Raw genomic sequence first — 14,047 nt, 5'->3', positions numbered from 1 at the left:
TTTGACCCCAAGCCTGTTTTATATAATGTACCGAATTTTGTGAATGTCACGTGTGCTGTTTTTGACATGGCTTCTCGTGCTGTTCACTGAGAGATCAGAAGTCAGTTGCAGGCTATAGTGTTGGCCTTCAGCTAGTTTCTACCTGATAATTCAAAAGCTTGCTGAACACTATATGGATGGTGTGTAGGGTCCACTACCAGAAGCCATGGAATGTTGATTGGATAATAAATTACATTAACACTAGAAGTATGGGATAGATTGTGGCCACAAGTTTATGAAACTAGTTTCGTTAATGCAGTTATGGTCTAGGGATAACTGACAAGGCCTTGCTCATTACTTGTATGGGTCGGTGTAATTACCTTGCATTCCAGCCGCAGGCATGGGGCAAAGTAGTCTCGCGTGCCAGATGGTTTGTGTGGGGGCGGCAAATAAACTGTTTATTTGCCGCCCCCACACAAACCGTCTGGCACGCGAGACTAGGGGCAAAGTACTTTGGTACTTGTACTTAAGGACACTTAAGTACACATTCTTGAGCAGTGTTGGGCAAGTTACTTGTAAAAATAACTAGTTACATATTACATATTACTTGCAACTGAACTATTTAGTTACGGTTACATATTACCCATAAAATAAAGTAACTGTAATAATATTACATATTATATTACTTTGTGTCCACAGCCTGAAGCTGTCACGTGTGAAACTACCACCTTATCACGTGGCATGATTGCGTTGTTGGGCAATGTGCAAATGTTGGTTATAAGTAAGAAGCTGGTGAATATAAGCTTCATTCAGCAGGCGTCGTTATACTTCGTTGTGGCTAGGCGTTACTCAGTGGATTACTAACGAGTTTAGTAACTTCGTTACTTGTAGTAATATTAGATTCGTTACAGTAACTATATTACTTTAGGTAACGTGTTACACTTGTAAGTAAAGTAACTTGAGTTATATTACCTGTTTTTATAGTGTATTTCGTTATATTACTTAGTTACCACAAAAGTAATAATATTACGTAACGCGTTACATAAGTAGCGTGTTACTCCCAACACTGTTCTTGAGTACTTGTACTTATACTTAAATACTTTTTGTACAAATTTAATGTACTTAAGGTAGGGAGGATTGCATGAAATTTTTGATGTCATTTTTTTTACATCAACATATAGTGTATGTAATGTGTTTACTGTTTGTAAGATTTGTTTTTGAAAATAAAAATAATTTACTGGTGAAAAAGCGAGTAGAAAAACAGGATTCCAAGCCCGTTTATGGCTTCTTCCGTTTTGCGGTCCTGTTACTCATGACGTCACAAGTGTAAGCGTTGATAGTCACGGGGCTTCCTGCATAGTGTTGTCTCGTGTGTAGTAAGACTTTAAAGACTGTTTTCATACATCCTCTGCCAAGCTTTGTAATGATATGGCCTTCAGAATCCTCGATGACGATTTGAGCGATACAGCAAGCATCACTAGCTCAGATACCAGTACAATCACCGAGTCATCCGAAGCCAGTGAGCAAGCTAGCGCGGACATGGAGGAAGAGATGGAGCACCTAGTTGACCCATATCAATTCGAACCAGTAGCCAGTGACAGCGATGAAGATTCGTACTCGGTAGATAGCGAAGAAGATTCCAGCGAAAGGCTACTGAATAAAGACTGGTAAGTCAGGAGCTACTAGCTGGGCTATAAAGCTAGCTACATACTATATATAACATAGATATTAATCTAGATAGCTACTCTATTATGCTACAGCTAATTATTCATGTATTGTACGTATTCATACAAGGTGCAGATGTGACAATTGTGAAATTATGCCAACTGCAGTTGAGTGTGTGTGCTGTTGTGAAATTTATCAGACAGTAGATAAAATAACTGAGACAGGTGCATTGTGTATCACTCAACATGAAGGCTTTGAAGCTGTCTGTTTGAATGTGTGGGTCTTGCAAACTGCTTGTTTTCAGTATTATCAGCAGTATGGTGATTTTGTAGAAAAATCAGCCAATGAGTAAGTTAAAATAATTTGTATTTGTTGTTATAATTATCTTGCAGGCAATATCGATTTATAGCATATCGACAACTGACAAGATGGTGTTGGGGTTGGCTTGGAAGATCAATGAGAGTAGTGTTGCCTGCCTGTGCTGTAACGAAGATACGAAATAAGTTTCCTTCGTCAACACATACAGGATTTAAGTATCCTACAACTGTACCTTCTTAATGTTATCTAATTACATAATATTATGATAACTATAATAAAATACACTTAAATCATGTTTTAAATCTACTTTTGTGTTCTTGAATGGCCTTAGCTTTATCTGGCCTTTCATATGCAGATGCAAGAGCCTCTGGAGTCTTTGGTGCATTGGAATGGTCCTGTTTTTCTCCAGCTGTACAGCGTTTTGCTGTTTCTGCCATCAGCTCCTCAATGTAACCTGCCAAAATGTGCTTGCATACGTAACTGAATACACATGTATCTATTCCTTACCATATGTTGGCTTTACCAAAACTTTTTTTACAATGTACCCACCCTTCTTATACTTAGGGAATACAATGTCATAGCATTCATCACCTTCCTTGGTAACAGCTTGAGGTCTGTTAGCGTTTTCATTGAAATGAAGTGCCGCTAGTTTTAACCTGCATGTGAGGAAATTTAATTAATTAAGTAAAAACAATGCAAGTCATCATATACTTCAACAGGTTCACAAAAGGTATTCTGTTACTGGACAACTATATGTTTTCATGTCCTGTGTATCTCACAGTGTATCCTACATATCTTAAATCAGATACCATGACCACATAGTTTTAGGTATAACAGAATCCCTTTGATGAAACATTTTATGCCTACCTGCATTGCATTCCTAAATATGAAAATGCTACAGACTTGGGTGCAAAATGTATAATGACATTGTGGAAGGATTCTACAGACGATGTTTGGTATTTCGGGGACAGCTTGACCATGTCATTACAAAGATAGGTGTTTGTCAATAGTGCACCCAATTTCTCGCTTGCTTTGGTATCTACACCAATATTAAACAGCATGCATATAGTTAAGCAATTATAAGAAAAAAATGCTTTAAACTCACGTCTCTTAAACCACTTCTTTCTATCACGCCGCCTTAATCTACCATGATCACATTTACGAAAATGTCTGGTTCCATGGTTTCTATGCACATTATGCACATGATTATCTAATGATAACCACTTTGCCCTAATGACATCTTCATTGCTATCTGCTGTTGAGGAGACACCAGTACAGGTGGTTAATGATGCTCTTCTGCCATTCTCCTACTAACTCACAGCTCTTTTGCTTAGCTAGTTTCTCCAACTTCTTACGCAAACCTGCATGTTTGTTCAGATATGTTTTAATCCTGCACATCAGTGAATTACCTTTGGCTACATGCCACACATCATAACGGTGTTTTACAGATGGATACGTTTCACGGAGCCATTTGTTTATTTGCTTATGACGATCTGTGATCAGTGTATCCACCTGTAAACCATTATCTCCTAAATATTGCATGCACTGCAAAAGGCCTTCTTTTTCCATGTGATAGCTCCCTGTAACCTCATTGCTCTGTATGGGCAGAGTATAGTACCATAATCAGTATTTGCACATGTAGTATACCTGAACTAATTTAATGTCTATCACCTTATTCTTAGTTAACTCAACCATTGAATATGACCCAAATTTGGCACTGTGTCCAGGACTGTCAGCCCTTCCATCACCTCCAATAATCAGGTGGCTATTACTCTCCTTCAATTCCCTTAGTAGCCTTTGCTGATGTTTCTCCCAAATAAAGTCTATACTTGGCTGTAGGTAGTTTCGTTGATGACGAAAAAAGGTTGATGTAGTGATAGTTGGACAATTGAATACTGAAAATAGTCTCAGTGCCTTTGCAGGTTGTGCACCAGTGTAGAGAATGGCAGCAGAAGTCAAGATATTGCCTGCTGGTGTTCTACCAAAATACGGTTGACTCCTCCACACAAATACATGATTGCATTCATGACAGATTTGTCGAATGCAGAGTAGTGATCCACACACCTTTCTGACTAAACTTGTGGAAGAGCTCCTACAAGCAGTACAGAGTGAAAAAAGCAGCAATAGAGCTGAATCAAACACCAAGTAGCATTGGTACTTGGCTTGTGAACCAGACTGATCAGAGCAATCTTCAGATCTAGAGTGTATAATATTGGTTTTAAGTTTTATTGCTAAATTTGTCAATTGTGGAATACTTACAACATCATACTTTCCTCAGATGGAGCATATGTATCATCAATTCCCTCTTCAGTAGTGGTAGTGTCTGTCTCGTAGAAATCAGCAGCATCCTTAATAGGTGTGGAGGTTAATGGTAGGTGTGATGATGACATATGCATTGGACTCAACAAGTCACATTGTACACCAACGTCGTGAACTTCAGGTTTAGCTTGAGTTTCTAGTTGCATGCATAGAATACAGTACATCAATTTAAAATAGCTATGAGCTATAGCTATATTGTTACCTCATATAGCACTTACCTATAGATATCATTTCAGACATAACCTGTGTGGATGAATTAGTATATTTTGGCTGAATCTCAGCCTCTATGGTGTTAATGCTACTGCTTCCCAACTGCAAATTACTGGATTCTGGCTGGGTGCCTGATGATACAGTCATCTGCTGTGAATGGCTGAGTCCTGACTGGGTGCCTGATTCTCCTGTCTGTGGATCACTAATTGGTTCTAACTGGATGCTTGAAGATGCAAGTAGTGCCTCCTCGACAATCTGTATGTTTGATAGTATATCTTAAGGCATCATTATTGCAATATGCATGGACTACATAGCTACGTGTATAGCTGTGCATGACTACACTTACTCGAGATCTCTCTCTCTTTTCAAAGGCTTGCCTTTTCTTTTGTGGCTCATTCCATTCATGGTGTGACGAAATGGCTCGTTTTAGTGACGAGGAACAACCTTCTAATGACTGGGATGAAGCAGAGCCAGAGGGAGTCTCTGGCCTTTTAAAAATCGTTGGAATGGCTCCTTCTACTAGTCTACGTCGTTTCTGTATTCCAAAACCTGCTGCTAATTCAGTATCTTTTTCGAAGCAGTCTTTTGTGAAATGCTCGCTGCATAAAACAGATGTGTGAGATGGACCTGTCCAGTTAGCTCTAGTACTTTGTACTTTTTTCGTCCAAATTGTTCGCAAAGTTGGATCCTTAGGGAATAGAAAGCAGCTAATATTTTCTCCAGGTACGTTAGAACAGTCATAAGCCACGCATCGCTTCGACATTATCTTCACAAACGATAATATACAACTAACTTACATGGTATTCCAATATCATAGCTTTATACGCTTACACCTGTGACGTCACGAGTAACAGGACCACAAAACGGAAGAAGCCATAAACGGGCTTGGAATCCTGTTTTTCTACTTGCTTTTTCACCAGTAAATTATTTTTATTTTCAAAAACAAATCTTACAAACAGTAAACACATTACATGCACTATATATTGATGTAAAAAAAATGACATCAAAAATTTCATGCAATCCTCCCTTTAAGGTACTTAAAGTGCTTTGAAGTACACGAAGTACAATGAAGTCCATTTACATATATGTACAAGTGAAATAAGTTGTAGCTAAATATATTGGCTCAAGGATAATATTATATTCCTGAATTGACATGGTCAGCTTGTTAAAGTCACAATTGCTGCATTTGCTCTAAAAACAGCTAGATTTAAAAGGTTTCCCATCTTCAATCTGATTCATTTCTCTGTTGATCTTAGAAACAGTTGTCACTGCTTTTGACCTGAAAGATTTAGTTAATCATTATAAGAAGCAGGCAGCTACAGCAGCTAAGAAGAAAGATTATGTCCTCAACAGAAAGTCAACAACAGCAAAGTACACAGGTGGATGAATACATTGAAACTGATGCAGTAACAATGGCCCAAAATCCAGCAAATAAGATAACCAAAAGAAATATCTTCTGCTTTCAAGGTTGACAAAAAACATCCTAGGAGTACCATCTTCCTCTGTGCCTGTTGAGAGACTCTTTAGCATTGTAGGAAAGGTATTTACTCCTGAAAGATTTTGCCTTACTGATGGCAGATTTTCACAATTTTATTAGGTGCAACTAAAACTACATAAATGCAATTGTGAACACTGCAAGTATAATCTGTACTTGTACTTAAATACTTTCAAAAGTACTTGTATACTTTACTTAAGTACCCCTCTTAAAACAATGTCATGTACTTGTACTTGTATACTTAACAAATGTCAAAGTGCTTGTACTTTACTTAAGTACTTTCACATGTAATCTGCCCCATGCCTGAATTCCAGGGTACTTTTACCTAGTCTAGTTCCTTATGGTTCTAATCGTGATTTACTGGGCCAAAGCACCAGATTTGGTACAGTGATCGTGACTTCTTAGGGTATACAGAGTGATTTCAGAAGGGGTGCCACCATTAACTTGTCCTGCACCCCTTTGTACAACAGCTATGTTGGACAATCCGCGAAATTACAACCTATTATATTTACCCTATTGAATAAGTTGTCTTTTCCTTAACACATTCCCAATTTTAATAATTTCTTTTTGCGAGTGAACAGTCCATAACATCTTACAATCTGTTTCATTGAAATAGTATTATGGCTCAGTATAAAGATACATAACTTAAACAAAACTATACATTTAGCAAAAATTAAAATTGCTAAAATTTGAACACGGCTATTCATGAAGAACTTTCAAATATTAGCTTGTTACTTATTTCCATTAAAAGCCATGTACTACAATGGCTAAGTTCTGCACACAGAGCACCACCTATGTGTGGATACTTCACCTCCTGGGTTCCAGAATTGCACTCATTTCTACTTCCTAGTAAAATGCACCTAGCTAGGATTCTAAGATCTTTTTGTGCACTTTTGGAAAAAGTATGAAATTTCACCACATAGTTTGTTTCTTTAAAACTAGTTTTTAAATAGAGAGCCACACCACCACTAAAGTGACCTTTACATCCAATTTGATGCCTAAAATTGGTCAGATTTTCACCCATACACAATTCAGTATACACTAGCTTAGTTTCAATCAGCTTAATACTTTTGCTCTAAAGAGAACATTAACATTTAAAGAAAGTCCATAGCTTGCACTAAGTTATAAGAGCAAAGGAGCTGTCATGCAGCCCTATTGATAGTACACAGTAACTATATGTGAGCGAATTTGTGAAAAGGGATGTTCCAATTCTATGAACTTGGAAGACCGATATATATATAGTGGTAAAGAAACACATTATTTAAAAAATTTTTCCACCTACTAAGCTGTGTGGGGGCTCACTACTGACCTACTTTCTAGTCAATAGCCTTTTTATTATGAGTTGTCAAAGTTAGTAAATTAGGTGTGTGTGTGGAAGACCCCTTTTCACAAATCTGGTCACATATATTAAATCTAAATAAGAAAACTTGCACTATATAAGTTTCTGCATTATTTTTAAGATATGTAAGCCGCATCACGCACATGTTTTGGTTTCAAACCTGCATGCACCATGACTGGTAGCAATATAATACCCAGTAAACATATACTTTATTTTAAAATGGCATTGAGAAAAAGTTCATGCTATGCTGTGATACCATAAAAATTGTAGACACTCAGAGAGTTTGCTTATGTTGAACAACTGCAGTGAAACCTCTATAATTCCGATGTGGGGTAGAAAAATTGTGTAAGGATGTCGAATTACTGTATCGGTGCAATATCACACATACAAAATTTTCTTGTTGCAGCAAATTACAGATCATCATTCTGTATTAGAGCTAGAGATGTAGGATTCAAGAGATTTCATTGTGGTAGTTTTGATAATAAACATAAGGAAAAAAAATTTTTAGTTGGAATAAAATAATTGCATTCTATAGGGTGGTGTGACATATTTACCAGTGATAATGTGTATAATATTGTCTGAAACTATGTTTGTAAGTACATGTAAATGTTTGCAAATCAGAAATTCTACAATTGCAAGCTACAAAACACAAGCAATTGTCTTGGCTATTCAATAAAAAAATCCGGAAGGTTTAATCAAAATGTGTATAAAATTTAGTCAAAATTCACATAAATCGAACCTCACACATAACATAAACCTGCTACCATAAGAGCCCCATTATACTGTTTTTCATTGATAAGTATAATGCCTAGCTATTTAAGGTGCTAAGTTTCTAAGTACACTGTATAAATATGTTCTGTGTATATTTCAAGCTTGTTCATGGAAAGAATATTAGTCTGTTTTTGCAGAAAGTCTGTACATAGCTTGTACTCTGTTCTAAAGTTACAGCTACTTCAATCATGAACCACTATTTTTCCTTTGGGGCAATAGCTTCAATTTGAAACCAATGTTTTTAATCATGTAAATGTGATTTAGTGACAGTGGTTGAATGCTAAATTCCTGTAAAAGTCACTGAAGCCCAAAGGTCAAATCTGAGGTGGCTCCATATCGAAAAGTAAATGCAAAACTTTTTGTAGGTTCATGTTTTTAACCAATTAAGAGATATGTTTTTAAAGGCTTAGAACCCTTATACACAGTTAACCATTACTCAGATTCCAAGAGGTGACAAAATCAGCTAATGGTGAGTCCAATGTAATGCCAGTGGTGGAGACAGGGGGGAGGGTTGCAATGGTTTCAGCTGAAACCGCCTCTGAAAATAGCGCGCACCCCAAATTTATTGACGACTCATCATGCGACTGATAAAATCACCACGAGTTATACATAGTGTGTTATAGTAGGACTTTATACTGGCGAAACTTCATACTTATGCCTTTGAAATCACAACTATGGTTTTTTTTTTTGGTCTTCGACTTACAGTTAGGCTGAAGTTGAGTGGAATCAAACCTCCTCTGAAAATTTCTAGATCCACCATTGAATGTTAATTATTTTTTAAAGTCTGTACAGATTCTCTGATTAAGTATCCGTCCAGAGCTGCATGTGTAACCTCCTCATTGTCCCGTATTGTTAATGATAATTAATTTTTTGCTCTTAGCTATAATCTCTAACTGTTACAGTACACATAGTTGCAGGATTAAAAGCACTGTACTACTTACATTCAATACTCTTCATCAAGTAGTAACTTACATGGTATATGCTATAGAGTTTTGTAAATCATTTGAAATCTGTGCTTTAAACATAACATTAAATCTAGAGAATTGTATTTCCTGAACATAATAGTGCTAATAGAAGACTGGCTAATAAATAAACCTGTATGTACACCTTCAGCTTATTAATAGATAACTATGATCAGCAACTGTACATAATTAATAGACAGATATGTTGGCAAGAGATTCAAGCCAAAGATTTTTCCAATCATTGCTCTCTGAAACCTTGTTAATTCTATAAGGTTGACCTTGCTTGCCCCCCAAGTAGATAAAATATCCAGTAAACAGATATACAGTGATTGGCCAAAGTAGTGGAAACATAGACATGGTTTTTGATAGAAAATTCTCAAAATAATTTTATTTAATTTTAGTGATTTTAATTTTCGCCAAACTTATTTTTTGTGTAAGCCTTGTATCTTTATAGAGCGCCTTGATATTCCAATGAAAATATAATAGAGTGCTAACTCACAAATAGGAATTATTAAACTTAGAGATGTGTTTAACAAAACATAAGTTATTCAATATAGTAAATGTGATGGGTTTTAATTTTGCAGATTGTTGAAAATAGCTGTCGTACAAAGGGGTGCAGGGTGAATTAATGGTGGCACCCCTTCTAAAATCACTTTTTACATCCTAAGGAATAACTGTGCCAAGTTTTGAGCTTTGGTCTGGTAAATCACAATATTGCCTAAAACTGACATAAGAGACTAGACTATACATCATGAAGGGCAAACCACTGAATGCATACCGGCTAATGCATGCTGTGTTATCATCATTTTGTAGTCACACCAGCCAGACAGATCATTTTGATATAAAAACAAGTATCAATAGTTCATCTTACATTATCAACCAAGAGTTCATATCATAATATATAAAGGGAGGGCTCTTGATTCAACCTATGTGATATTGCTACTAAAATTCACAATAGCATTGTACAGGATAGCAAATCAAACCAAAGTCAATTACTGTAACAATCCCCAGCAAGTAATCCTAACAAGAGGGAGTATAGTACTGTCCTTTACTACACTGCCATTAAAGCTTGATACTGATGCATTATAAGATCTTATAAGCAAGTTGTGCTGTGAGTAAGAGGCTTATTCTTCACCACAACATGTAGTATGTACTACCCGTATAGCCTAAATATTTGAGGGGGAAGATTTTTGCTGATTTCACGGTTTTGAGGGTTACCAGTGAAATAGTTTTATCCTTGAAATATTAAACCTCCATATACATAGTCTAATACTTTTGGGGGTATTTACAAATCTGTGAAAATTTTATTTTTAGCAACATTGCTCAACTTTGAAAAATTGCTCCTCAAAATATTTCAAGTAGGCTATACGGTACATTCTTGAAACCATATCTTCACCTATGAGCATGCAATTGTACTACAGTCGATTTCAGATTCTGGCCTTGCAATGCAATTCAACAATTTGCATGCTGACATTGTAACAAGAGTACATAATAGTTATATGGGAGCTGTACTCTTGGTTGTAATAACCAACTTCCTCTATGCCAGGGGGCATAGTTAACTAAGTATCCGCACATTAGCTAAAACATTCACATAGCCATGTTAATAATAACGTGTGTGAATTGTTTCAAGTAACCTGAAATCAACCCAGTTTGCAGTGGCAAAACTCTTCCAATGTTTGCATGGTCACCAATTTAGAAAATACTCCAGACATTGCTAATCCTTAATTAAATTCCTCAGCAGGGGTGCAAGGATCATTGTAAGTCATGTGACCCAAAAGGGCGTCTGGATTTAGTGGAATGGAATGGTAATTAGGTAATTTTACTTAGTAGTCACCTCTTTATAAAGACCGTTTTACTTCAATGTCTAAATTGTTGTATTAGAGTGTATCCCCATAGGACAGTCTTATGAAAAGCCAGAGTGATGGATTTACATATGATACAACAGTTAATATTCTCCCCACACAACAGTTAACTGTACAAAAAAGATGTATCCACAAAACTTAGCAACTAAAGGAGCTAATATCTGGTGGGGCCAAGAAATGGATGTTTATACTGGCAACTAATTATAATTTACAAATGTAAAATCTATATAACAGTGACTCGCTATCATTGACTCGTGCAATTCCCTCTAAATGACTAGTAAATTGGTACCTTTTTCAATATTCATTGTAGAGGAAAAATGTGGCCAAATTACTAGTCAATTAGAGTTACAGGGAATTAATTATGAATGCAGCAAGACTGCATGAGTCAATGATAAACTATTTTTTATTATAGTTAATTAGTTGCCAGTATTAACATTCATTACTTAGCCTCAACAGATATTAGCTTCTTTAGCCGTCAGTTTAATAGACATGGCGTTTTTGTATAGCCAAGCTGTTTTGCATGGGACTATTGCTGTATTACACAAATATCATGCATTCTGATGTTTCTAGGCATGTGGCACACAACTGATCAATAACTATGAGGATACACTCTAAAACAAGATAGCAGCAATTTAAACATTAAAGTAAAAAGGTCATTATAAAGAGGTGGTCTTGTTAGAAGGTGGTCTTTATAAAGAGGTGACCACTAAGTGAAATTATCTAATTACCATTCTGTTCCAGCTAGTCCACCATCAATTCCACCATTCCAGTCCTCCATTCCATTCCAGACGCCTGACCCAAAATACATTTAACTGCATACTTTGATTTCAGACCTTTAGATTATATACACAATTCTGTACTGTTAAACTTCCTTTGTTTCAGTTCATTAAGTTAGTTAAAGTTACCATTTGGTCTAGATATTCCAGTACAACATGGTACCATTTAAATGCCGCACTTTCAATAGTAGCCGCATTTGAGTAGTGCAATGACCAATTTTTAAAAATTAAGAGCTTCAACATTGTTTTCAAGCATCGAGAGGTGGTAAAATTTGAATACATATAGTGGCCTCAATTTTTAGAACTATCTCAAATGCCACAGCATTTAACCAAGTAAATACAGTACTAAAGTGATGCATCCTGTGATTGTGCAAATTATTAAATTGGTCAATATTTTCACGTAATGTCTAATACCTATATAGTTCACCTTTTTGCATTATTTATTTCCTCATATTGACCTGAGGATGGTTTCTCAGGCGCTTTACTATATTTATTTAACTAATATACAAGTCCTACAATATATAATAATTATATTGTTGTATTTTGTGTTGATAGAATATTATACTGCTTGCTCAACTGCTCTACCAAAAAATTTCCAACCCTCTGGTTTCCAACATAACTTAAAGTTCTCTGGATAAGAGATTGCAGTATATAGAACCTTGTAAAAGTGAACCAGACTATATAACTTATTCCAACTTCACGTGTATATCCACCTATTCTCTGACAGTAGTGTAATTACTGGACTGGAGTATAGGTATATAAGACTGACATTGTATTTTTGGTTTTACACATTTTCAATGGTGCATAGGGATACTGGGTAAACTATGATCTTGCCTCAAGACATGTTTCTTGCTAATTATAAATAGTTCACATGGAGACAGTCAAACCTTGTGTCCAGGTAATCCTGAAAGCTAGCTACACCCCTAATCCTCCATCAAATACTGACAAGACATCTTGCCAGAAAATTGATCGGAAACTTTAATTAGACAGTGAAATAAACCTGTTAGCTATTTAATTACCTAAAACAAGGAGAATATCTGACACCACTACAAATGATCAAAATTTAATGGTTCTGTGTTAAGTTGGGTAGTGCTAAAAGCCAGAACGGAACCAATTAGGGCGCGCCAAATAGAAAAATCGTTTGAGACGAATTTTGCATCGTTTCCAACTGCCACACAGTGACTAGAATTGTGCTAGAGTTCATTTCCTTCTACTTATATGCAAGCTAGAAATCGCGATCTCGAAGTTTCTATTTAATGCCCGTCACGTGGCATGTTGTGCTCTTACCAATCCATCAAATTCTATTTAATCTTGATGTAGAATTGCTTCCTTATCATTGTAAAAGGTAAACTACTGTAGTAGTTTCATGTTATAGTCGTGTCCAACTCTTTAGTAACAGCGAGGATGGTTTTCTGAAGTTATGTTATTATCAATTTTGTCAAAAGACCGGGTTGTACAAAAGGACAAGCCTGTAGGCGTACTTCCCACAAAAAGCACATGCACACCAGAAATTACAAAAACAATGACATAAGCAAATACACCTGTAAAACAAAACTACTACAAGAACAAAAATAAATACTAACAAAACAAGAACATTGAGTATACAGAAGATTCAAAAAAGAAAACGACGGAGGGCTAAACGGAACAAGGGTGGCTGTTTAATTCGCAGGATGGTATGGGGTATGGTATTCCACAGAAATGGGCTGTTCACAAAGAAAGAGTAACGAAACGAATTGATAGACGATGTCACAGGCCGGAGAGATTATTATTATTATTATTATTTAATGGGCTTGTAGATGCCAAGGCAAGCTAACTTGCCAGGCTAGGCCGCAGGCCTTTGAAGGTGCCCATATCTAGATTGCTTCCAAAAATTATCCAAGCGCAGCTTGAAGGTTGCAACTGTTGGTGCTGAAATGATAAAGTCAGGTAAGGAGTTCCATAGATTGACTATTCTATTTGTAAAAAAGTTCTGCCTAACAAGTAAGATAGAGGGTGACACCTTGTGGGAGCTTGGGACAACTGAAAATGTTCACTAAATGGTAAGGAATTCCTGTGGTAGAGACTATCATGAATGCAACAAATAGTAAGTCTGCCAGCATGGGCAATAATTTACGAGAGTTAACCACGGTGCATGTTAGTGGCTGCGAATCATATGCTTACAAAATAGTGTAGCAGGTTAAATGATAGTTTTTCCGCGTATGTAATTACAAAACGCTTTCGTGCAGTGGGCATTAAATAGAAACCTCGAGCAAGCGATTTCTAGCATGCCTACAAGTAGAAGAAAACTAACTTCAGCACTATTCTAGTCACTATGTAATGGTAAGAAACGGTGTACAATCTGCAAAAACGAT

The 14,047-nt window shown here is 36.4% G+C and overlaps 2 protein-coding genes across 6 annotated transcripts; one reads left to right on the top strand and one right to left on the bottom strand.

Annotated features, from left to right (window-relative positions):
- The first annotated feature begins 1,152 nt into the window (after positions 1–1,152).
- LOC136238983 (uncharacterized) lies at positions 1,153–2,607 on the top strand. Its single transcript, XM_066029709.1, has 3 exons — positions 1,153–1,646; positions 1,774–1,992; positions 2,037–2,607. Exons 1-3 carry the CDS (start codon positions 1,408–1,410, stop codon positions 2,200–2,202), a joined length of 624 nt encoding a protein of 207 aa, XP_065885781.1. The 5' UTR covers positions 1,153–1,407; the 3' UTR covers positions 2,203–2,607.
- Positions 1,993–5,433, bottom strand: LOC136238982 (uncharacterized). Of its 5 annotated transcripts, none has more exons than XM_066029708.1 (9): positions 4,838–5,433; positions 4,500–4,746; positions 4,222–4,417; positions 3,610–4,159; positions 3,282–3,558; positions 3,068–3,217; positions 2,830–3,001; positions 2,470–2,618; positions 1,995–2,416 (listed from the first exon to the last, which is right to left on the bottom strand). In XM_066029708.1, the coding sequence occupies exons 1-9, from the start codon at positions 5,252–5,254 to the stop codon at positions 2,253–2,255; spliced, it is 2,322 nt and encodes a 773-aa protein (XP_065885780.1). In that variant the 5' UTR covers positions 5,255–5,433; the 3' UTR covers positions 1,995–2,252. The 5 variants fall into 5 exon arrangements, with proteins under 5 accessions (XP_065885776.1, XP_065885777.1, XP_065885780.1 ...); XM_066029706.1 differs by having other exon boundaries at positions 2,004–2,416; positions 2,830–3,217; positions 3,282–3,323; positions 3,372–3,558; positions 4,838–5,432; XM_066029707.1 differs by having other exon boundaries at positions 2,004–2,416; positions 2,830–3,214; positions 3,282–3,323; positions 3,372–3,558; positions 4,838–5,432.
- Between the last annotated feature and the right edge of the window lie 8,614 nt (positions 5,434–14,047).

The sequence above is a fragment of the Dysidea avara genome, chromosome 11 (assembly GCF_963678975.1).
Source record: "Dysidea avara chromosome 11, odDysAvar1.4, whole genome shotgun sequence".
NCBI classification, from domain to species: domain Eukaryota; kingdom Metazoa; phylum Porifera; class Demospongiae; order Dictyoceratida; family Dysideidae; genus Dysidea; species Dysidea avara.
The sequence above is the reverse complement of the archived record's forward strand: the minus strand, read 5'-3'. Positions and strand labels throughout refer to the sequence as shown.